The sequence below is a fragment of the Solanum lycopersicum genome, chromosome 6 (assembly GCF_036512215.1).
Source record: "Solanum lycopersicum chromosome 6, SLM_r2.1".
NCBI lineage: Eukaryota > Viridiplantae > Streptophyta > Magnoliopsida > Solanales > Solanaceae > Solanum > Solanum lycopersicum.
In genome coordinates this window covers 50959774-50984441 of record NC_090805.1, presented here as the reverse complement: position 1 = coordinate 50984441, position 24668 = coordinate 50959774, and the positions used below count along the sequence as shown (strand labels likewise).

General features: G+C 34.7%; 8 protein-coding genes and 1 non-coding gene across 11 annotated transcripts; 6 read left to right on the top strand and 3 right to left on the bottom strand.

Annotated features, from left to right (window-relative positions):
• Window positions 1-812: 812 nt before the first annotated feature.
• Window positions 813-4091, top strand: LOC101257871 (serine carboxypeptidase-like 20). 2 transcript variants are annotated; one of them, XM_010324800.4, is made up of 15 exons: window positions 814-1002; window positions 1087-1232; window positions 1399-1475; window positions 1556-1678; window positions 1762-1864; window positions 1941-1978; window positions 2072-2173; window positions 2337-2417; window positions 2513-2743; window positions 2823-2888; window positions 2988-3106; window positions 3260-3373; window positions 3478-3495; window positions 3587-3632; window positions 3720-4091. In XM_010324800.4, the coding sequence occupies exons 1-15, from the start codon at window positions 854-856 to the stop codon at window positions 3801-3803; spliced, it is 1497 nt and encodes a 498-aa protein (XP_010323102.1). In that variant the 5' UTR covers window positions 814-853; the 3' UTR covers window positions 3804-4091. The 2 variants fall into 2 exon arrangements, with proteins under 2 accessions (XP_069154963.1, XP_010323102.1); XM_069298862.1 differs by having other exon boundaries at window positions 813-1002; window positions 2823-3106.
• A 152-nt stretch (window positions 4092-4243) lies between these two features.
• Window positions 4244-5052, top strand: LOC101258765 (uncharacterized). The gene has a single exon (XM_004242394.4). It carries the CDS (start codon window positions 4374-4376, stop codon window positions 4845-4847), a length of 474 nt encoding a protein of 157 aa, XP_004242442.1. The 5' UTR covers window positions 4244-4373; the 3' UTR covers window positions 4848-5052.
• A 2936-nt stretch (window positions 5053-7988) lies between these two features.
• LOC109120532 (calmodulin-like protein 3) lies at window positions 7989-8789 on the top strand. Its single transcript, XM_019214506.3, has one exon. It carries the CDS (start codon window positions 8171-8173, stop codon window positions 8618-8620), a length of 450 nt encoding a protein of 149 aa, XP_019070051.1. The 5' UTR covers window positions 7989-8170; the 3' UTR covers window positions 8621-8789.
• Window positions 8790-9141: 352 nt separating this feature from the next.
• On the top strand, window positions 9142-12370 carry LOC101259346 (uncharacterized CRM domain-containing protein At3g25440, chloroplastic). Its single transcript, XM_019214505.3, has 4 exons — window positions 9142-9344; window positions 9449-9767; window positions 10747-11154; window positions 11246-12370. Exons 1-4 carry the CDS (start codon window positions 9223-9225, stop codon window positions 11783-11785), a joined length of 1389 nt encoding a protein of 462 aa, XP_019070050.1. The 5' UTR covers window positions 9142-9222; the 3' UTR covers window positions 11786-12370.
• Window positions 12371-13357: 987 nt separating this feature from the next.
• Window positions 13358-17266, top strand: HYD1 (probable 3-beta-hydroxysteroid-Delta(8),Delta(7)-isomerase). 2 transcript variants are annotated; one of them, NM_001366090.1, is made up of 5 exons: window positions 13358-13394; window positions 14808-14994; window positions 15743-15889; window positions 15998-16106; window positions 16833-17266. In NM_001366090.1, exons 2-5 carry the CDS (start codon window positions 14847-14849, stop codon window positions 17092-17094), a joined length of 666 nt encoding a protein of 221 aa, NP_001353019.1. In that variant the 5' UTR covers window positions 13358-13394; window positions 14808-14846; the 3' UTR covers window positions 17095-17266. The 2 variants fall into 2 exon arrangements, with proteins under 2 accessions (NP_001353019.1, XP_069154795.1); XM_069298694.1 differs by lacking the exon at window positions 13358-13394 and adding an exon at window positions 13397-14715 and having other exon boundaries at window positions 16833-17262.
• A 774-nt stretch (window positions 17267-18040) lies between these two features.
• Window positions 18041-19568, bottom strand: LOC101259949 (NAD(P)H-quinone oxidoreductase subunit U, chloroplastic). The gene is made up of 5 exons (XM_004242398.5): window positions 19206-19568; window positions 19025-19086; window positions 18675-18764; window positions 18454-18594; window positions 18041-18305 (listed from the first exon to the last, which is right to left on the bottom strand). Exons 1-5 carry the CDS (start codon window positions 19450-19452, stop codon window positions 18210-18212), a joined length of 636 nt encoding a protein of 211 aa, XP_004242446.1. The 5' UTR covers window positions 19453-19568; the 3' UTR covers window positions 18041-18209.
• A 41-nt stretch (window positions 19569-19609) lies between these two features.
• Window positions 19610-19681, top strand: TRNAD-GUC (transfer RNA aspartic acid (anticodon GUC)). The gene has a single exon. It is a non-coding gene; the product is annotated as a tRNA-Asp (tRNA).
• Window positions 19682-19871: 190 nt separating this feature from the next.
• Window positions 19872-21350, bottom strand: LOC101264641 (uncharacterized). Its single transcript, XM_004242495.5, has 2 exons — window positions 21080-21350; window positions 19872-20691 (listed from the first exon to the last, which is right to left on the bottom strand). Exons 1-2 carry the CDS (start codon window positions 21091-21093, stop codon window positions 20136-20138), a joined length of 570 nt encoding a protein of 189 aa, XP_004242543.1. The 5' UTR covers window positions 21094-21350; the 3' UTR covers window positions 19872-20135.
• A 219-nt stretch (window positions 21351-21569) lies between these two features.
• On the bottom strand, window positions 21570-23900 carry LOC101265555 (photosystem I reaction center subunit XI, chloroplastic). The gene is made up of 3 exons (XM_004242417.4): window positions 23110-23900; window positions 22244-22469; window positions 21570-22007 (listed from the first exon to the last, which is right to left on the bottom strand). The coding sequence occupies exons 1-3, from the start codon at window positions 23278-23280 to the stop codon at window positions 21742-21744; spliced, it is 663 nt and encodes a 220-aa protein (XP_004242465.2). The 5' UTR covers window positions 23281-23900; the 3' UTR covers window positions 21570-21741.
• Window positions 23901-24668: the final 768 nt, after the last annotated feature.

The window sequence follows — 24668 nt, the reverse complement described above, 5'->3', positions numbered from 1 at the left end:
TGTTGTATGTACCGTCACCCCTTTATTAGACTTGGAATAAATTAATATTAATCTGAACAGCAAAATAAGCTTTTTTGCTTTTAATTTTAATTTATATAAGATATGTGGTGTAGCTTAATTAATTGGTATGTCATGTAACAAAAAGACTAATTTAAAAAGGATATTAAAAGAAATAAAAAGTTATGAAGAGACCTTCTTTTTAATAAATTATGAACAAGATAATATAGTTAAGATTTGTCAATATAATAATTTTTAATATTAAATATAATATATTTTTAAAAAAATTATAATTAAAGATTTATTTTGGAAAGTTAAATTTTAGCTTCTTAATTTAACTTATAGCATTGTGTCACTAATTTAAATAGAAATTTGAGGAAAATGAGAGAAAGTAAATGAAGAGTAGACAGATACAAAACTGGTCAAATATTCAATTATCTTAATTTATGCTTAGTTTACAATGTATCTAACTTAAAATATAATACAAAATCTTTAATTAATGAAAAGATATGTAATGATCTGTAAATAAATATAGGAGTAGTAAATATAATAATAATATATTTAGACTTCTACTTCATCATTTTCTCAGTCAAACATTACAAAAATCCAAATACAGAAATAAATTGATGAATATCATTAAATATAAAAGTTTTTTCTTTTTTGTTATTTTCTCCGTCAAAGATTACAAAAATATAAATCAATTCATAATTGACTTTTTACTCTATTATGATGTTGCATTAAAACAAATATTAATTATAATGATGTCACACTTCATTTTCTCACACTATAAAAGCCCCATCATTTGTGTTATTTTAAGGAAATCATCAAATAATTCTGAATTTTTAATACACCAAACATGGCAAGAAAAAACATTATTTTAGAGTATAGTATAGTATTAACATTGTTGGCATTTTGGTTTTTGGTAACACAAGGGGCACCTCAGAGTGCATTGGTTACTCAAATCCCTGGCTTCAATGGCACTTTTCAATCAAAACATTATGCTGGGTTTGTATTCTTTTTGATAAAAAGATGTAAACTTTATTTTGATTTTTGTATTTTTCTGAATGTTTCTTGAAATGGGGTTTTCAGGTATGTTAATTTAGATGAAAGCCATGGAAAGAATATGTTTTACTACTTTATTGAATCTGAAAAAAATCCATCAAATGATCCAGTTGTTCTTTGGCTTAATGGTGGACCTGGCTGTTCAAGTTTTGATGGATTTGTCTATGAGCATGGTAACAACTCTAATCCTTAATTTTACTGGTTGAGTTGAATTTGAGCGGGTTAAAATATACTCGATTAGATAAAAGACTTGATTTTTTTTTACAAATGCCTTTATTTTGTAATGAATAATGTTAACAATTCGTGTAACAGTTGAGTTTTGTGTTCTATACATTGCAGGACCTTTTAATTTTGAGTTGGGGAAGGCAAATGGTAGTTTGCCTATTCTGCATAACAATCCATACAGTTGGTCTAAGGTTATTATTATTTGTGTTAATTCTACTTTTATCATATGCTTACATTTCATTACTCACTCATTATGATTTGATTGTTCCAGGTTTCCAATATAATATATCTGGATTCTCCTGTTGGTGTTGGATTATCTTACTCGAAAAATAAAGATGACTATAATACAGGAGACTTAAAAACTGCATCCGAAACCCATTCGTTTCTCCTCAAGGTAACATTACATAAATTTATTAGTTTTACGCTAGATCTGTCCTAGCTCGTTTATGGTTTTTACTAACTGAATGCTGTTGCTAGTGGTTTGCAATCTACCCGGAGTTCCTCAAGAACCCATTTTACATATCTGGAGAGTCTTATGCTGGAATATACGTGCCAACGCTGGCTTCTGAAGTAGTAAAAGGTAATCATTTATTGGTTGGTGCTACTGCTAGGCAGGGGATAAACAAACTAACCTTCTGCTGCTTATGTTTTTTCAGGTATCGATGCTAAAGTAGAGCCCGTCATCAACTTTAAGGTCAGGGCTGACTCTGTCCATGTTTTAGGTAGATACACTGCAAGATTTTAACTAGTTGTCAGGGTTGTGAACACTTTATGTTCTATTGCACAGGGTTATATGGTGGGAAATGGCGTGACAGATGAGAAGATAGACGGTAATGCTCTTGTTCCATTTCAACATGGTATGGGCCTTATTTCAGACAAAATGTTTGAGGTATTTGCTTCTTCTTATGCTCGAATCATTTGGCTTTCTGAACTTATTTAGAATTCTAGTCTGTCAAGAAATATGTTACGAAGCAAATGTTAATGTATGTTTATTACATTTACCGCTCCAACATATTAGCAACTGGTCTCTGATTATTCTTTTTCATGCTCAGGATGCAACTACTGCATGCAAAGGAGTCTTCTACACCCCAAGCAGTCAAAATTGTACAATGTTACTATTAAAAATTACTCAGGTAAGGTGTTATTTTGTGATACTTGATTCATTTTGCCGTGACAACTACTCATTGTTTCTGTATTGGTCCAAATTCATCTTTTTCGCGTACTGCAGACAGTTATGGGACTAAACATTTATGACATACTAGAACCGTGTTACCACAGCCCCCTTAGCACCAAAAACTCAAAATTGCCAATGAGCTTTCATAAACTAGGCGAGACAGAAAGGCCTCTTCCTGTCAGAACTAGAATGTTTGGCCGTGCTTGGCCTTTGAATGCCCCAGTAAAAGAGGGACTTGTCCCATCTTGGCCAGAGCTTCTTGATAATCATCATGTCTTTTGCACTGTAAGTCACTTGAGATTTTTTTTCTTTCCTTTTTGTTTATTCTCTTTAAGAGACACATTATCTGAAATGAAATATGCAGGATGATACTGTTGCTACTGCGTGGTTAAACAATGAAGATGTTCGTAAAGCAATTCATGCTGAACCAGTAAGATACAATTTTGCTCATCTTGTACCAACTTTAAACATGATGATTTACTTTTACCAATTGGTGATCGATTTATGGTTCAATCTTGTGGTACAACAGGCAACTGTGACAGGTCCTTGGGAGCTATGCAAACACTTAAACTTCACTCATGATGCTGGAAGCATGCTTCCGTATCACAAAAACCTCACAACTCGGGGATATAGGGCACTCATATACAGGTTCAATATATTTCTGAGTCTCTTAACATGCATTCTGCTGTTCTTCTGTGTTACTCGTGATATTATTATTATGTAAAACACATAAAGAAAACTGATCGTCTATATGTATTTCGTGTATATTCTATTTGACTAAGACACATTTCTTTGTTGCAGTGGAGATCACGATATGTGTGTACCATACACTGGTTCAGAGAAATGGACAAGTTCACTTGGATATGCAATCGTGGATGAATGGAGGCCTTGGTATACGAAAGACCAAATTCAAGGGTATGTTCGCGTTTTTCACCAACTAAATCATGCTCATGTTAAATTTCTCTAAGGTGATCCAATTCTGTAAAATTCATACTAAATGCTTTAATCTTTTTTTGCAGTTACGTACAAGTTGCAGGGTATGTTCGCGTTTTCACCTTCTAAATCTTGTTCATCTATAATCAATCATGTGTTGCAAATTCATTCTAAATGCTGAAATCTTTTGTGCAGTTACACTCAAGGTTATGCCAACAACCTTACTTTTCTGACTATTAAGGTATGTTTACACCAAGAAATGTTTTTTTTTTCTTTTCGTTTTCTATTTTTTTCTTTGATTTTATTGATTGATTTCGGATATCTTCAGGGAGCTGGACACACCGTGCCTGAATACAAACCACGAGAGTCGTTGCAGTTCTACGACAATTGGCTACAGGGCAAGAAAATTTGATTATATGAAGAATGAAGAATGATTTCGGAGATTCAAAATAGGTTCTTCTTATTGAAAAGTTTATAAGAGGGAAAAGAAAAGAGAGGGATATTTGATGATGTATGTTCCTGTCAGCAATAGAAATGATAATTTCTCTTAAAATTGTACTCTTATCAATTTCTCTTCCGTATTCATCTTATATACTAGTAGTCTATTTACATTGTAATTTTCGAGTTCAAAAGAGTGACTATTAGCATCTTTTGAATCAAATTATTAACGAAGAAATAATATCAAAACTTCTTTACTTCACATTCATTATTGCTAGGTTATATTTTTACATGATTATGTAATTACTTAAGAAAATACTCTCAATAATAAACTAAAAAAAACAAAATAATTTATAATTATATAAATTAAATTAAAATATGTCGTATAAATTAGAACCTTAAAAGTAATTTGTGGACTTATAATTATTTCTGATAACGGATCCAAACCCGACATTTATTTTATTTTTTAAATAGAGTTTTCTCCTTTCACACTAGTGGAGAGTTTAGGGCACTCATTTCCCCCAAAATTGGCTAACATTCGAAGATGGCGGTCGCTAATTTGCAGAGATTCGCCTCACGAATCGCACGAAACCCTTCGATTTTTTCAATCACTCGATCCTCCGCATCCTCATGTTCGTCCCGCTCCGGCTCCGCCAAAGTCGCCGATCGGATCGTCAAGCTCTTCGCCGTTGACCCTGAGGGCTGTAAACGGGAGATTATAGGGCTCTCGGGTCAAACTCTGCTCAAAGCGCTAACCAACCACGGGTTAATCGACCCGGATTCTCATCGCCTTGAAGACATTGATGCGTGTTCCTCCGAGTGTGAGGTGCACATTGCTCAAGAATGGCTCGAGAAGCTTCCAAAAGCTTCTTACGATGAGCAGTATGTGCTGAAGAGGAACTCTAGGGCTAGGGTTTTGAACAAACATTCTAGGCTGGGTTGTCAGGTGGTCCTCTCACCGGAGCTTCAAGGAATGGTTGTAGCAATTCCTGAGCCTAAGCCATGGGATATCCCATAAAAGGTGAAAATGAATAGTTCTCTATGTCTTTGAACTGGAATTTTAGTGCTTTGAGTTAATAAGATGTGGAACTTTTGGTACTTGATAGGCAATTTCTGTCAAAATTGTCTGAAAGTTGACAACTTTGTTCGTTTTAAATGAATACTTTCCCGATTCCTGTATGAATTATTTTTAATATCGATCTGTCTTTGGTGGTTTGACGACACTTTAATTTACCGGTACTAGAATGGAGTTGGTTCGATAGAGTGGAGCAGATATAAAAGATTCATATTGTTAGTCCCAAGTCCCAACTAATTAGTGTAAGGCATAATTGTTGTTGTAATCTTTTAATTCCTCTGCAATCTGAAATTCATGTTTATGCCTTTGTAAAAATGTATTACTGACTTGAGAAACAAGGCTATGACTAAATTTGGTAAGAGGTGGAAAACATCATAGCCTTGAAGAAAACTAAGGATTGCATACCACTGGATGTGCCTATATAGAAAACTAATTGTAATGTATTAGCTGGAGTGCTATTTACTGAGTGTATTAGGTCCCTGACCTTCTAAAGCAACAGGAATTCTTGAGCGTTGTCGTGGTTAGCTGCAACTAAACATCGAGTGCTACTGGATGTGCCTCTAATTAGTTGTAGTGTATAAGCTAGTATTTGCTGAGTAGATTATGTCCCTGACCCTCTAAAGCAACAAGAATTCATTACATTTAGTGCCAATCTACTATTTACTGTGTAGATTATGTCCCTGGCTCTCTAAAGCAACAAAAATTCATAACGTTTAGTTATAGGCACATACAATCTACTATTTACTGAGTAATTATGTCCCTGACCTTCTAAAGCAACACAGATTCATTCTATTGTGAGGAAATTCTCCCGTTTCAGTTTGCAAGGGTTCTAGTCACACCCCATAGCAGGAGGACATGTGACGCTATGTCTGAGATCAATAAAAACCCCTTTCGTAATTGGGAGGGTTAAGATTCTAATTGGCACCTTAGACACAAGGAACTATCCCAGCTAAAGAGATTTTATGCGACATGCTTAAGAAAGGTAACAGAGTATCACTGCTCATACAAAATTCATTCTGAGAACTGGATAGTAGGCGGCCAATCAGTTGTTAACCTTGCCTATATACTTCCAGCTTTCTGTTTGTTTGAGTTTATGAGCAGTGTCATGTGTTAGCTCTAGATGTATTCTTTCTTCTGTTATTCTCTAGTATTCCCATCACCTTCTGCAATAAGGCTTAGACCTGTATCTGTTTCTGCTGTTAGACGTTCATCTACTGCCGTACTGTCACAAAAATGTCATGCATCAAATTTCCTTTCTAAACTTTCTTTTGTTTTTTGTTCTGGTAAACTAATAAATTTTATGAAGTGGAGGGCAAAACATATAAGCACCCTTTTTTCTGAACCTGAATCAGAGGACTAATATATTTTGGCCTGTCTGCCTACTTTCTTGAAATACTACTTGAGAGCAACATATACCCCTTGTAATCCCACAATTGGGGTCTGGTGTACGCAGACTTTACTACTTGAGAGCATCAACCTTAAAATATATTTATCATTGCGCTAAGCATATCTATCGCTGTACTCATGTGTTCTCTCACTAATGAATGTAGACATTTCTTCCCATGTCCTTCTTTACTCCTACTCGTGTCTATCTACCTTTGAAATGTTACTTTATTACTTCTATCAGACCAGCTTTCTTTTCAGCAAGCCATATTTTCATGGTACAACTTCGATTTTCATATCTTCAGATCACGAATATAAATGCACTTAAGACTTGCTTGGAAGAGGTAAACTTTATAGTTCAGCGGGTAAGTCAAGAAGCTTGAACTAGCTAATTTGATTTCAGTAGCCACAGAGTCTTCATAGTTCCAAGTTTTAGTGTTCATTCACATAAAGCTCTTTAGTAGTAATTATAGTACATGCGCAAAGCATTAGGTGATATAAAAGGTGGAATTGGGAATATAAAAAGGTGAGCCTTTTGGCTGGAGTTTGTGAACTCAATGATCCTGGCACATCTCATGATCCATTTAAACATAGTAACTTGCATTATTACCCATTTTCTTGGCATCTTGGTCTTGTGCTTATATATCTCAGCACCGCTATATTATTTTCTGTGTTTCTGAATACTTGGAGTAAGTAAGCACTATCCAAAACCAATCATATCTTTGTTATGGCAAGCAATAGGATGTAACAAGTTTGAAGCTTCTGGTTTTTATTCCTTTAGTACCTAAATTGTGTCTGTACACAGCCCTCTTACTGTCTTCAACAGTTAGGCATGAGCAACACACCCTCATACATGTACCTAAAAATGTTTTCGCTATGGCTGGTCGTGTTTCATGGGCCAATTTTGCCACCTCTAGAACATTGTCTTTACTCTCTTGCAGCACATCCGCCATGAACAACGGAGTAACTCAAAATCAGATTTAATAGTCCCTACAATGACTGAAAGGCCACTTATTACGACTTTATTGTTGAATTTTATCAATTTCTCCAACCTATATTTAGCTGGATGCATACTAGTACTTGTATAGTATACATTAAATTTTACGTGGTCCTAAACCAGACCTCACGTTTACAGACATGAGTTCCACATTGCCATATTTCAAGAGATGCCGTCCAAACTCACCTACTCAAACGTTCCTCTTCGCGAGTAACTACTTACCCATACCCGATATTTATATGCAATTTAAAATTAAAGCGAGAATAACATATCACTAAAAAAACAACATAAACACTAGTCTCACAAAGGATGGTAAAGTATATGCAAAAAAAACTTTCGAACAATTAAAACAAAAAATAGATAATAACATAACAGAATCAATATAATAATCTATGTACCACAATTAATACAAGGTGATATTATTGGTCCATATTATCTATTTCTCGATTCGCTTAGACTATTATTTATCTAATCTCCAAAAAGTTCAATAGCAATAAAGTTAGATTTGAACAAAATGTATCTTTTAAAACGTCAAATAGTTTCAAACAAATCTAATTTATCTTAACTAATATTTGATACGGAATTAATAATTAAATAAAGTCACCAAGAAATGTGGATTTAGATATTCTTGGGTCTATTTTTATATCTTAAAAAGAATATCATTGATTCCACGAAATTAGTGGGTGTCCTCAAACCACCCCTCTTAATTTTCCTCCACCATTTAAACCCCTTAGCCATATATTTTTCTCTTCTGAGAAATATTATTTCCTCTCAAATTTTCATGCTTCTTTTAAACACCATCAAAATCCCAAACCCAAATCCTTCTATACTAAAACCTTCAAAGGGTTTATTTTTAGATCATTCTCTTTGTTATTTGATCTAAGAAATGGACCCCGTAGAGCTAAATAGAATATTCCAAATGTTTGATCGTAATGGAGATGGAACGATAACGAAAAAAGAGCTCAACGACTCGTTGCAAAGCTTGGGAATACACATTGAGGATCAAGAACTTGATCATATGATTGAAAAAATAGACGTAAATGGAGATGGATATATCGATGTAGATGAATTCGGGACATTGTATAAGTCAATCATGGACGAGAAGGACGAAGAGGAGGATATGAGAGAAGCGTTCAACGTGTTTGATCAAAATGGTGATGGATATATAACCGTGGAAGAATTAAGGTCCGTTTTGGGATCATTAGGGTTGAAACAAGGTAAAACATTGGAAGATTGTAAGAGAATGATCATGAAAGTCGACGTGGATGGTGATGGAATGGTTGATTTTAAAGAATTTAGACAAATGATGAAAGGGGGTGGATTTTCATTAACATGAAATTTATTAGATCAAAAAAAAAGAAAAGGGTATATACTTGTGTATATATATATCCTTTTTTTGTATGTGGCCCTTTGAAAGAAGCAACACATGTCATATTTCTTTAATCTTGGTTCATTTACTTGTGTTTTTTTTAAAAAAATAATAATACAATATGTCATTCAAATTAGCTTAAACTTTTAGAAAAGGAAATTGAAGTTATATTCAGAATAACTCGCTAACAAATATCATTTAATTAAGATGCACATGTTATATCTTTATGCGCTAAATTTAGTGTACCTAGCAACTAGTATAAGCAAATTATGTGTAAAAGATTAATAAAAATAGTAGTCACTACGTTGTAGTTTCAAATTTTACAGGTGAAACACCATAACAATTTCTTAGTAATTTACGCATGGAATTTAAAGTTTCGCGATAATAACTATTTATCAATTACATAAGCTAAAAAGGTGGCTATTTGTGAAAAGATTCACAAGTGATGGTTTGGGCCTTCAAAGAAGACCATACTAGCCCAAGTCCATCAGCTAAGTATCCAATTTAGACCCATTTAGCTATTCCCGGAGACTGACTAGTTCCCCGTCGGCCACCAGATAGTCTGAAAAATGCTCTGGCGAGGTTTCTTCTTTCCGGCGACGCTCTGCAAATCACGGCAGCTACAACATCTCGTCTGCTGCCGATTCATCTTCGAACCCGTTTTACCCCATTCCGTTCCCCAGCAAACCAGGTACTATTTCTTCAAATTATGATATTTTGTTTCTGCAAAAATCATGCATTTACACTGATAACTGTTTATTTTGAAGTGATTGTGCTAATCTCATGATATATTAGTCTCTTGAATGCAGTATGCAAGGTTTTTGAGAGAGGAGTTACTGTTGGGCCACGCTTAGTCGTACAAAAATGGGATTTTGGATTGATAAATTCGGGCCGGTATTACTGTACGGCTGGAAAAGCTGGGGAAACGTCGAACGGCGGTGGGAATGATGCTGTTGCAGAGAGTTCCGGTGAGTTTAAAGAAGATAAAATCAAGAGGAAGAAACTGAAGGGTAAAAGACAGGTTGTGAAGTGGTTGAAGTTCTTCAGGTGGAAGAAGAAGAAAGAGTTCCAAAGAATGACAGCTGAAGAAAGAATACTTTTCAAATTGAGGAAGGTAATGTTTTTCTTGTAGCATGTTATTTAGTTTAGTGGAAGTTCTGTAGGATGATGTTTGAAGTAAACCTGTACCTATGCTGGTGAGAGGTCACAGGTACTCCTGGAATTAGTCGAGGTCTGCGTAAACTCGCCTGACTCCACCGTAGTAAAGATAAAAAGATGATTCTTGAACTTTGAACTACTTATGCTGCACGGTATCTCTTGAAATTGTCTTAGCTTGTTTATTTCATTCGAATGAATCAATAAGCAATACCTCAATCGCAACCTAATTAAGGTCGGATAGTTGAATCTTCTATATCTATTTCACTGTATCCGGCATCATTTCATTCCAATACTCATAATATCCCCTGCATTGATATTCAAGTCTATAGGTTGCCTAAGAAGAATGTCTTAACAAATATGGATCTAATGTAAGTGTAAGAACAAATAAGTCTTGATCCCAACTAGTTGGTATCTTTTATATATATCTTTTGGTTATAATTTTTCCTGTTTTCAGTTAATTATGCATTCTTCCTAGCAATTGTGAGTCTTTTTGTTTATATACTTCATTATAAATATAGTTTATGGGAAAGGAGGACTAGTTCTCTAGATATGCTTGTTCTAGCTTTTGTTTCCTGAAAGGATTACTCTTTGCCATTTCTGAACATAGAAATTATGTGTTCCTAATATATGACTTTCTTGAGGTTGAATAATTTAATGGACTTTCGGTGTCAATCTAGTCATGTCAAAAGGATATCTCAGTTGTTCTGGTTCTGTTGTCATTTGTAAATCTAGAACTGTTTTTGTGGTGAGTTGTGATGTAAGTTTCTTCACTAATTTACTTGCCACTAGATGCTAAAGAATAAATTGCTCTTTAGATAATTACTTTATGGCAATTCGTGATCCAAGACAATTATGGATGGGGTTGCTCCACCTACTTTATGTCACTGTCAAATACAATTGAAGTATTTAGGGATTGCAATTTTTCATCTTTCTAGGCACGGAAGAAAGAGGAGAGGCTTGTTGAAGCTCTTAGGAAGGTTGAGCCTAAGGAGATACCGGAGGCTACTCATGACCCAGAAATATTGACACCAGAAGAACACTTCTACTTCCTGAAAATGGGGGAGAAGTGCAAGAATTATGTACCAGTTGGAAGACGTGGGATATACCAGGGTGTGATCCTTAATATGCACTTGCATTGGAAGAAGCACCAAACTCTGAAAGTGGTGGTGAAAACCTTCTCTCCTGAGGAGGTTAAGGAAATAGCTGTAGAGCTTGCAAGATTAAGTGGTGGAATCGTTCTTGATATCCAGGATGATGACACCATTATAATGTACAGGGGAAAGAATTATTCTCAACCACCAACTGAGATAATGTCTCCAAGAAGTACTCTTTCCAGGAAAAAGGTTCTCTTACTGTCTGCTAATTTTTGGGTATGCTATAATGTGGATCCCCACTTTTTCGCGCTCTTATTTTTGTTATTGCTCCTTTACACAGGCCTTAGATAAATCTAAATACAGAGATTCCTTAAGAGCTGTTGAGAGATACATTCCACGGCTGGAGCAAGATCTTGAGCTGCTTCGGTTGCAAGCTGAAAATAAAACTGATGCTCCTGACAAAAATCAAGAGGCTGGCTTTGAGAAATTTCAGCCTGAACACCGTTCAGATCAGCAAATTGAGGCATCTGATAAGCTCAAAAGGATAATGATTGAAAATGAAGAACAGAGTGAAGAAAATGATTCCATGGTAGATACAGATATATGCTCAGATTCTGAAGATCTTTCAGATATTTTTGAAACAGACTCTGAGGAAGAGCATGAAGAGAAGGCTGAAGAACCACTTTATTTGGATGTGTTTGAAAAGTTTCCAGTGCAAAGTAATGGAGATGCACAGGATTTCGAGGAGCATTTGCGTCAAATATCTTCTAACTCGAGGAAAGAGAAATCACCAGGTAAAGATGTCGACACACCAGGTCTTGATGAGGTTGATAAGATTATTCTGCAAGCTACATCACTTTTGAAGAAACAGAAGAGATGAAAGTGGTTTATTCGTTAGCTAAAGTTCCAACAGGGGTTTGTTAAATGAGAGGCCTGTTATAGTCAACAGCTGCAACACCTTATTTTCACCGCTTCAGTCCTAAGAGTTCTATAGACATGGGGCGAGAAGGGAACCACCATGATGAACTAGTGTTATACGAGAGCCCAGACACATTGTGGTAGAGGAACACGCGGGCAAAGTTGTTTTGCTGAACAAAGACGATTACAACATTAGCAATTTCATTCTGGGGTTCCTGGACAATAGGATTATTGTTATCCAAGGGTTGATTCTTCCCTAATCCAGAGTGGAAGTTCACAAGTATGATCAGTCCTAATCTGGTGCCACTTACAGAACTCTTCCCTTTACGAGTCTACACAAGAAAGAACTTACTCATATTTGATATTTACTTCGCGACTATAGTAAATTACAATGGTTTGGTTAAAAACTGCAAACTTCAAACCCGTAATCTATGTAGTTGTTTCTCAGAAATGTATGAAATACAAAGTTGAGGACTGCCATTTCTTTGTTTTTGTCAACTATGTTGAGCATTTCTAAGAAAAATTGTGCTGGTGTTTCTTTGGGTTATTGAGATCTTGTTGAATTATATTAGTGTATCACTTCTTATATGAAATAGAATCTAAGTTAGATTCAAGATTCAAACTTAATGAATTCGACCAAGATTGTTAGCACTAACATCACTTTACTTTTGAAATTTAAGATTCAAATTTAATATTTTTTTAACATCGAATGTACAGAATCTGGATCCATGATTCTGATTCGAATTATTGATCGTTAAACTCCCTTTTAATAGATGAATACTTTAATTTCACAATTTAAATATTCTCTAACCCTAGCGAGCCGTTCTCTAAACAATTATGAGCATGTTTATACATATATTAAAAGACTTTGAGTAAAATTAATTATTGAACCCTTCCTAGCACCCCTTTCTAGATATACATATATATATATATATATATATATATATATTAAGCACAAAAAATATTTTTATCAGCACATTTGCAACATGCAGCACCCCAGTGTCAGAATACTACTTCCATTTGGTGGTCAAAAAGACATAATAATTGAACTATGTGATAATAACACAAGTCTAATAAATCATGCCCACACATATCACTCTTCTTTAGATATTGCAAATCATAAATAAAAAACACATTGCTTAGTAATTTAGATGGCGAAACTAGAATTTACTGTTTATGAATTTTAATAATTTCTAATATAGTAATCAAAATTATTGAATTCAATAGAATTTACAGATGATGATATTTTAATTTCGACTCTTTTTTTATTTTTTTACAAAAATTAAAAAAATAAATCTTGAATTTCGATTATAAAAAATGTATTAAGTATTAATGGTACCAATATCGAATTTCTATGCACTCCCACCCACCATCTATACAACAAAAACTTCTTTTCCTTTTAAAAAGAAAAAAAAATTCTTTAAAAAAAATTATTTTCCATACAATCATCCAAACAAGATCTGTCAGAGTCACGTGCCTTTCTCACGTGACTCCAAATCTTTACTTATTTTGTATTTCAGTGCTCCACTCTCTCAGCTTCTCTACTCTCTCCCTTTTCTTCTCCATCACCGGTAAGTCAAACACTCACTGAATCTGAAAAATTCTTAAGAGAGTTACACTTTTATCTGCTTTACCCTTTTGTAATTTTGTGTAGTTTGATGGATTTTTTGAGTTATTTTGATGATTTAGCCAAATGGGGTGTTAAAGCACATGTCTTTATATGCATGTATCAAGAATTATGTAAACTTTAGGTTTAATAGTGTTATTATAATGTTTATATGTTAATAAAAGTGACTGAGAAGTGTGAAAGTTTCATCCTTTAGGGTAATTACTAGTATGTTTTGTTTGTATTTCTGTTTTATGCTTACATTTGCTTGAAAGTGAAAAAGGGATCTACTTTTTCTGTCATTGTGTGGGAATTTTGATTTTAGACATTTTGACCTTAACTTTCATTTTTAGATACTATGGGGTTTTAGTTTTTATTTTTATTTTGTGGCTTTTGAAAATTTTACTCATCTTTTTAATTTTTTAGAGACCTAGTTGTGTTTGGTATTAAGGAAAATGTTTGTAAATTATTTCCTCGAAAAGTTTTTCAGATGTTTAGTTGTTGAGTGGAAAATATTAATTAAGGATGGATGTTATTAGCTTGTTTGACCATGTTTTTGGGAGATCTTTTATTTGAAAAAAGTGAGGTGTCTGGCCAAACTTTTGGGGGAAAATAAGAGTTTTTGAGGAGTAAGGGAAGATTTGGTTAAACACTAATTGTTGCTCAAAAGTGTTTTTTCTTAAATTTTATTAGCCAAACACAAATTGTTCCTCACCAGAAGTACTTTTCTTGGAAAACACTTTTCAAAATAAGTTGATTTTGAAGTCTGACCAAACATGTTATAATTGTGAGGATTAAATTATGATTTGTTTTGGGAATTTGATGAAATTTCTAATTTATTGAAAATAATGTTTAAGTGTTGGTGTAGCAAGGACGTGGATTAAGAGTCGTGATATTTGTTAAAAGATGATTTTTTGTATGCCGTAGGTGAATCCTTTTGATGGAATTTTTCCAATGAGAAGTGTTTCTGAATAACTTCTTTAGTGAAATACTTTCTAGGAAATTGTTTTCCTCCTTTACCATACACATGGAGAATCCCTAATTTGACTTGTTCATCAGAATAATATGCAGTTGAAAAGAATCGAATGGATACAATGGTTTCACTTAGTCAGGTCCAACTATTTTGCAGTTGAGGCATAGTTGATTGATCACTTCCACTGATTTCACTGTGATTCTTGTATTTGCCTTTTATGCCCCGATTCCTTAAAAAATGTTTAATAGCGGTAGGGTAGTTTCTGTCTGATTTTTGATAGATCGTCAAATTAGAGTTCAGCTTATACTAACAGGTAAAGTTAGATAGGAATGTGAAAATTGTGGAGTATCTCATTGAGTAACACCTTCTCTAACGTATGGACTTTGTTCTTTCTGTGAATTGCAGATCACAGGAAAGGGTCCTCAAGTCAGGCACTGAGAAAAAATGGCAAGCCAGGGAGAAGCTCACCCCTACGTTCCACATGATCTAAAATTGCCTGGTTTTGTTCCCCTATTCCTCTCACAGTCAGAAATTGTTGGTGTATATGGCATCTCATCCGTACTGGTTGTGGTGTTCATGTGGATATTCTCAGGTAATTATTCAATGATTATTGCATGACTGATTTGTTCTCCTTTCTCATCTTCTCCTTATATAGTATTTCGCTTAGTATCTTAGTGTTCATTTTTACTACTACCTATTGCTTCATTTGAGTATCTTAGTCTTCATTTTTACTACTGCCTATTGCTTCATTTGCTTTGTTAGTCTTGCTATTTTGCTGTCATTATTTTCCTTTCAATCCTGATTACACTTCTTTTAAGCTGAGGGTCTATCCGAATCGGCATCTCTACCTCACAATAGGGATAAGATCTTCTTACATCCTACCTTCCCCATATCCCACTTGTGGGACTACGATGGGTATGTTGTTGTAATTGCAGGCTGTCTTGACCATAAAAAAAAGAATCTAGTTTGATGTTAATGTCAACCCACAACATTACTGACTTGTGAATAGGATTAAAGAAGATATTGAACCCTAAAACGTCGAGTTGTACAGCTTATCCTATGCCTCAGTCAGGACTTCAAGCAATCTTGACAATTATTTCACTTTTCAATTAAGCTCATGCAACCTGTAAGTGTTAGTTTCATGTACTCAAAAGTTTAGTAGTGAATGATAAATGAGGACATAAATTACTATAATGTTGGTCTTTTCTATCTAACTCTATACTACATAATTTTTGGCTGCATTAGTGTTATAAATGTCTATATGCTAAGTCCATCTTTTTCATTCTCCATTGTGGCCCATTTTGTTTTCTAACTTCATTTCTCCATCTTCTCCTTGCTAGGATTTGTTCCTAAATTATCAAAGACTGACAGGGTACTCATGTGCTGGTGGATTTTCACGGGCCTAACCCACATGGTCCTTGAGGGCTATTTCGTTTTTACTCCAGATTTCTACCAAAAGACTAGTCCCGTTTACCTTGCTGAAGTCTGTAAGTCTCAATTTAGCAAGTCTTCTTACAATCAAGAACTGTTCATTTGTATTAGGATATGTTTCTAATTTGACCTATAAAAGTACCAACACAAACAATATATTGCAGGGAAAGAATACAGCAAAGGTGATTCAAGATACGTAGGCCGAGATGCTGCAGTTGTTAGTGTTGAAGGGGTCACAGCTGTCATAGAGGGGCCAGCGTGCCTTCTTGCAGTGTAAGTATCATTCTCAAGTGATATTAACTTGTCATGCACCTTGAGACTGTCAGAATCAATGTGCTTATCCTAAGGGGTTGCTTGTTCACATTCTACTTTTGCATGAACTTATAATGTACCAAATGTTATGCGGGAAATAACAATGAAGGGCTCTATTGCAGTGATCATTAATTATACAAGGAATAACTTAACTAATAACAATATACAGGGAATATAATTTTGATTAAGTAATAATACAAGGAATATAATGTAACAGTTACTTATTTTAAGGGTATCTCTCTCCTCGAATATGTTATCTTCGTAATGCTAATCCACTATTCTTATTCCACACTTTATCCCGCATAAAATAACATGTTTCTTTCTCGTGATTTAATGTCAGTATTTTTTTATAGCGCCAACCAACACTACATTAGATTATTGGGGATTTAATTATGCGGATTGTTTTCCTTGGATATCTGTGGTGGTTGAGTCAACTTGCATGCATCTCTAGTAATTTCACGTGGTACCTGCTACCTCTCAGTAGCTCATGTACCATGTAACTCTGTCCACCAAGGCTTTGGAAAGTTAGAAAGAAATTTCTTGCCTCTGCTTCAACCAAATATTGTATGCTGGGATCATTTTGACTAAATCCTTTCAACCAGACTATTAGTAGAAGTATATGGACAGGGCAGGGACATGTTTACAAGTTTGCTTCTATAAACCTCACTGTGGTTTTGGCATTGGCAGGTATGCTATAGCTACTAAGAAGGCATACAGGCACGTACTTCAACTATCCATTTGTTTGGGGCAGCTCTATGGCACGGCTATATACTTCATAACAGCTCTTTTGGAAGGCGATAATTTTTCTACAAGCCCCTTCTATTACTACGCTTACTATGTCTTTGCAAATCATTTCTGGGTTTGGATACCAAGTCTCATAGTGATCCACTGCTGGAAGAAAATATGTGCTGCTGTCCGCGTCCACGAGCAGAAGACCAAGACCCGCTGAGGTGATTCTAAGCATAGACATCCAAAAGCCTCAACTGAATAACATTGTCACATTTCTATTTTTTTTGTATGGTTGTTGAGTTTAATTGTCTGCATTAGAAACAATACTGGATTATTATCTCTGTTCTTGAAATCTGCTCATTCCTGCTGGAAAAAATGTCATTCTATATCTATGTTCTCCGTCTATATTTCTTAGTTCAGCGTCTTGTATACTAACACTACCAGGAGATATAAAATGGCATGATGACAAAATGAAATTCTGCATTTCCGCAACTTTCAACAACAAATAAAATCTGAAGATTATTACTTAAAACAGCCTCCCTAACTCCACGAGATACTGGGAGTTCATTGGATATGTTGTTGTTGTATTACTTAAAAATCACTGCACTACGCATTGATGTGATAAATTAACTGTAGATTACTACTATAGAGAAGAACAATGTACACTTGAAACAAGTTTTATAAAGAGTTCACGTGATCTTTCAGTTCAAAGTTTGCGTTAGTCTTATTCAATGAATGTAATTGTGTATCTTTTCCACTAAAATGAGTGGCTAAACCTCATTAGCAAGGGTCGTGGAATCCATGATGACTTGACCTGACCTAAACAAAGGATGTTTACGAAATAAAACATGTATTATGATTGTATACGTTATGAGTGAGTTCATTTTAATTTGATTTCTAATAGTTACAAACATTAGAAGAGGAAAGGATCAAAATAGTCTCTTTTCTTTGGGTTAAGGCCCAAAGTGATTCTTAAATTTTTACATGGAGCACTAATAGTTCCTCGTGTTTGTAATATTTGATGCACTTTTGGTCCTTCTCCAAAAAATTTACCTACTTTTTAGCATCGATTTTATTCATAAACTATGCATGAGATATTCAATCGTCATTTTATTCATTAAGTAGAAATAACAACTCCATATGAAAGAATGTGAGAAGAAAAACACTTTGTTTTGTGCAGTAGAAATCGTATTGCAGGTAAATATACATTGATGATGCAAAAAATTATTACATTATTAGTGTATAAAATTTAAATACAAAAAAGAAAACATAGAATATAAGTGTATATATGTTACACGAAAATGAATATCATTCTAAACATATATAATTTCACTTCTAGAGATTAAGGGAAATTGATAAGACGGCAGCTAGTACAAACCAACCTAAAAAGAAATATCCCACTAATATTGTTGGTTCCACATCTTCTGGCTCCTGTAATTATATGTTTATATACAATTAAAAAACGTAAATATTGATGAAAATGTTATTTTACTTATTTTATAGTGCTTGATAATATTTTTATCGCTTTTAAAGTGATGTTTTTGATATAATAACAATTAATTGAGTGATGAATTAGTACCTGAGGAGGAGGAGTCCCCGTAGAGGGCGGAGTTGGATCAACTTCAAATGGCCATTTGTAATCATCTGGTGCTTCACTCCTTACCAAACTCCAATCATACAGCCTTCTCTCCTCTGGTGTTGACAAAATTGAATATGATTCCTATGTATGATGTCAAAATGGAATAAATTAATCTCTAAAACTTTCTTTATTAATAATAAAAAATGAAATGAAATGAATACTTTTAGGAGTTGAAGCTTCTTGTTAAGCTCTTCTTCTACCAATCCTTCGTTCGTAATTTCTTCAATCTTTTTCTTGTACGCTACTGGAACCTATATATATATATTGTACGAACACAAAGAACAAACATCAAACACTTTAATCCAAATTGCCGTAACAATTCAGACCTTTTTACCTCTGCATTATTTAATAGTGTATTTTAAAGGTATATATATGTTTACATACGCATCAAAAAAAAAATATTGATAAAGTTTGGTATGTTAACAACAGTTTCGACCAAAATTGATCCTTTTCCCTTTCTTTTTCATCTGTGGGATGGGTGGAAAAAAGTTAAAAGAGAGGTAGTGTGGACCTCAGCATATGAACATTTTCTTGAAAGTCCTAGTATTCCATAGTGATTTATATCTGTTATTGCTGCATTCTAAAATGAAACTTATTAGTCAAATGAAGGAGGACACAAAAAGGTAAAATCATAGTCAAAATCGAATTTAAAATCTTGAAAAGAAAGAAAAAAGACAGATCTGCAGAGTTACCTATGCCAAGAAGAGCTTTTTCAACATTAAGAGCAGAGATAATAGAAGGGGGAATTTCAACGGGTGAGGTTTCATCTGTGTCTATCGCTGAGGCTGTGTCGCTGCTACTGGAGTTTCCAACTATTAACGCCAATTTTCTGCTCTGTTTTCGAAAATCTATAAAACAAGTTACATTGTTGGAGGCTATGTAATTCTGAGTTGTAATTGTTGGGAATTTTTGGGTGTAAATGTTGGGAGTTGCAGCCATCCTGTATATCTTCTTCTCTATATTTCTTTTCCTTTCTTCTTAACAATTTAGATTTTAAAAAAACAAAGTATGGGCAATTCAGCACCATTCATTACCAATCTATTACACTATTGAATAATACAATATTATGCGTTGCACAAAACATATAGACAACAATGTCGTTGTAGTATAGTGGTAAGTATTCCCGCCTGTCACGCGGGTGACCCGGGTTCGATCCCCGGCAACGGCGTTTATATTTTTTTTTAATGAAAGTTCAGGTAGCCAACCAGTTAAGCTCTTGTCGGTTGCGGATGAAAGTTGTTCGTTTTTTTTTGTCCACCAATATATATCTCTGTTTATTACTTCCAACAGTATCCCTAACTCCACGAGATAGTGATAAGATCTGTACACTTGGGATTTCAGTGGATATGATCGTAGTATTACTTAAAAATCATTGTACTATGCATTGATGTGATAAATTAACTATATATATATGTTACATATCCATATGATTTTCCAAGGTGGACTTTCCTGTCCATAACCTAAACAAATATTACAAAAGATTGAAATAATAGATCCCCTTACAAAGATATGAAGCTCCTGTGAGGTAGCAAATGTTTGATTGAATAGTTGAAGTGTACACAAACTAATCCAGAGACGGCTGTTATTAGAAAACAAAATAGGATTTGATAGAACAAAAATGATCAAGCAGTCCTGTTTTCATGGGGGTGGACGTTTGCGTGGATAAATGCATACCATGCAGCAGAAATATACACCAAAAGACCCGACGAAACGAGGATTATGAGGAAAGTAACTGATATAATAGTAGATTTAGCTCCACAGTATAGCATCCCAGTCTTGATCTCAACCACATTCAACATAGAAACCATGAGAAACAAGCAGCCCATAACAGAGGAGATAGCTGTCATCAACATTCCTGCTCTAAGGAGTGTTGCACTGACAATGTCACTGAAACCATGAGACAGATCTTCGCTATACAGAAGATGGAGGGAGAGTTTTATGGCCAGTGCTATTAGTGATGAGAAGAGAAAGAAACTGAACGAAAGCACCTCGAAGATTACTAGTTGTTTTACAGTTAGAATCCCTGGCTGACAACGTTTGCTACTGTTGAGGCTCTTTTGCCCTGGAGATGCTAGAGATAGCCCCACAAAAATGGCAATGGTAAAAAGTGAGTTCACATTTATGACTCCGTCTAGAGCTGTCACGGCCACACTGTGCTTGCCTCTGTTGTCTGAGTTTCTGCCAAATCGCAACAGCAAGATTATTTCAAAAATGAACAAAATTCTCTCACCAACAAGGTGAAAGGTCAGGTAATCAACCAACTGAGCTACTAAAATTCTCCGGATTATGCATTTAGGTTATGTATTTTTCCAACTATAAAACTTCGTGACAATTCAAAACAAAGCCAGCCAACCATTCTAAACATGTACATAACCAGCAAGCTAACACATTAAAAATGCCTAAAAATACAAAGGAATTCAAACTATACATACACTAGCAGTTCTATCACTCCAATTTAACTGATTATAGCTCGCGATTTTTTCTTGATTACCAGCAAACATTTGTTATGAAAAACATAAATCATATAAACATTCTTTACAATAACTTTAAAATGTAAGCTACATACTCTGAAGGTGCCATGGCTGTTCTCTAAAGCTGAAAGGAGTAGTTATGTATTTGTTTTCTATGAATGTTTACGGTGACTGAAAAAACTAATCTACAGCCTGGAGGTTTTATAAATGTGTATCCTCAATTTGGAGGTAAAGTATTTTAATGCATGATTTGCATGTAGAGAGAGAGAGAAATATTTTGTTTAACTGTTCATTTTTCGTATTTGCATACTTGAAAAAAGCTATGATAGAATTTGAGTAGAGTGAGTTACAATTAAAGATAATATTCTAAAGAAAAGGGAAAACATCTGCATTTTTTAAGACTTCAATCGTTCTTTATAAATTTTTTTAGTTATATGACTACCCTTTAGAAGATACTTTTGCTGTTTTGCATAAAGAGTTGGGAAATTGATGATATAAAACTAAGGGTGTTAATCGTTCTGTTTCGATTATTCTAGTATGTGTTGAGTCCAGACCATAACTAGTAAAAATCAGACTCATACTGACTTGGAAAATGTAAGAATTTTATATACAGTCAAGTCATTGAAAGAGAACTACAAGTTATAAAGAATAAGACAAGTAACTCGTTACAACGAGTTAAATTGCAGTCCTCCAAGAGCTTAGTAGTTCAATATACAATTTAACATTGATAATGTATAGTTACATCAATTAACGAAATTTACTTAACAAAGTAAGGAAGATCAAGGACATAAAGGAGGAAATAAGCCCAAGTGACACCAGAACTTCCACCAAAAAAGAATCCACCAGTGAATTTAGCCCATCCATCTGCAGTTTGCAGTTGATCTGGTACTTTTTTCCTGCCAGTCAATGTTAGTGCTGGTGCTGTTGATGGATCTCCTTCTTTGAATGATGAAATTCCATAAATTGTCAAACACATACTAAGGATCACAACAAGTCCTGCTGCTGCCAATGAACCAGCTCCCCCTGCAACAATATTTTCGACACACAAATTAGATATATATCGTGTATGCATAAACAGTACAATAAGTTGAGTTGCAGAACTGTTTTGTAAATGACCTTGTTAGACCAAATTTTGTAGATGTTAGATGACTGTTATCTATTGGCAAAACTCTAAAAAACTAGGGACATCTACAGTGTGAATCAACCGCGAGTTATAAAGATTAAACTCATCAAGTTAAAATTCTATAGTCGGATTTTACCTGCATAGGCTGTGTTTCTTAACGGACCAGCCTTAACGAATGGGCCAACTAGTAAGAATCCATGGGCCAGGCCCACTTCTACTCCCCGGAGAAGTGGGTTCACCGCGGTCCGATAGGCAGGCAAGTTGGAGAGATACCATGCAATCAATGGACTTGAGGTGACTGGAGTTTCAAGACTTCCAATGAAAGGGTCACCATTAAGGGGCTGAACCACTTGGAAAGTAGGCTGCAGAATCAAGAAAAACAACACAAAACAAACCAAAATTTGTAAGAATTTTTTTTTCTTATAAGATAAGCTTTAGGTATGACATTTGAGTATTGATTTTCAGATTCATTGATCTTTCTGTCACTACCCAAAGAATTAAATTACTGAATTTCCTCAACACAAGAGAAACTTTTTATATAATGGCAAAAGGTGATTAAAAAAAGTTAGTTCCATGTATAGTTGTGCTTGCCTTCACTTAGAAACTCTACGCCCCCAATTAGATTCACGCATACTCTCGAAACTTGAATTTACATTGCGAGATTGAAATCCAAGTGTGACACTTTATTATCTTTCAAGATTTCTCTTTAGAACTTTTAGCTCCACAATTTATCTAAATAAAAAAAACAGAAATCCAAACTATAGGTGATTTTTTCTCATTTGTCAACCCTTAGTGGACAGAATTACTCAATAGATCAGAAATTTTAAATTTATGAGTTCTGAATAAATTATTGAACATATTAAGTGAATGTTTTTAACACAAATATAAAATCTACCGATTTGACCCCCTGTTGAGGCAGTACAAATTGATCTAAACATCATAATTATCTCCAAAAAAAGTAATCAAATTCAAGAACATGATAATAAGAAGAGTGATGATTACTTTATCAGCTTGGACAGCCTTGACGGTGAAGCAAGACTTTCTTGTTGAAGGGAAAATCTTTAAAGGTGCACCAGTAATGCCTTTGGGAGTGACAAGGCCGAGGCCTTTGGTTAAAGACGAAGCAAAGCTGCTCTTCAACTGGCTAGCCATTGTGGATGCTGCAGTAGCCATTTTGGAAAAGTATTGTTTGGCAGTACTGCTGTTTGTTCGATCAGAATATAACAAAAGATGCAGACAAATCCTGTTAATGACTGGCAAAGAAAATCTTTTGGGTTTACAGATTTTGGTGGTTCTTAGGGTGGATCAAACTCTTACGTGGGAGCTTCTTATTGGTTAGTTTTAAAACATTATCTCTTATCCAAACTGCATTGGTCAAGAATGGATCATTCATAGCTTACTTGATTTTTGTATAAAGAAAACAGGGAAAGAAAGTCCTGTTTACATCCTTCACGACGGTGGCCCAGTGGTTTGGGCATGAGACTTTCAGATAGGAGTCTCAAGTTTAAAACCCCTTCCCAGCGAAAGCAAGGAGTTTGTTTTCTAGGTCAAGTTTGTCACATCAGGCCTGTTTAGTGCAGGTTACGTTTTTTTTTTTGTGATTTGCAAGGCACCCAAAAAGTAGCAGTAGTGGCTGTTCTTGAAAACAGAAAAGTCCCTATTTACACCAAATTGACTTAATAATTTTACATTATAAGAACACAAATTAAATTGGAAAGGGATTAAGTAATTTTGGTATGCTTAATAGTTGAGTTGCGCGAATCAGCTTATAGTCGAATAATTTTTGTTAACATGAGAATCAATACGATTGTTTCTTCAGCAATTTAATAGAGTTCAGAGTCTAAATGACAACTTTTTTCATCAATAATTTAACAAAATCGAAACAGACCAAAAGGGTAAAGGCGTGACCCCTCACACGCCTTATTAACTTTTTTTATTGAATGACGTGTGAGAATCACGCCTTGGTTCCCACACCTTTCCCTAAACGGGTGAGGAGCATAGTTGAAACAGTTTGCTAATGGCAGACGCATTTTGTTATGTTTCAAATAGTTTTGAGGCATTTTTGAACCAAAAACCAAATGGATGATATTTCATTTCCAATAGTTCGAAGGTGACCATTTATGGTTGATTAAATTAAAACAATTTATATGTAAGACATGTATCTTATATTTGGTTCCATTTTTGACAAGCATATAAACCACTTTCAAGCCAAATTTGTATTTCGTGAACAGCTATCCATTTAGTCTTTAGACTAAACAATCCAACTTGAACTGGTTGATTTTGAGAAACCAACTTCTTCTTCTTTTTTGATAACCGTGATGTCTGGACCAACTTTCACATAGATGAAAAGAATCATCGGAGATTTGAACGTGAGACCTCATGACTCTCAACCACTTCATAGACCATTAAACCACGCCCTTCAGCCCTTGAGTGCTAGATATCACTTCTTTTTTATATAACCAAGATTAGCCACCTAACACATTACACATTATGCATTGCGCGATTACCACTAAACTAGAGCCTGAGGCCAGAATTAGAATCAAGAACAAAATGTGCGGATA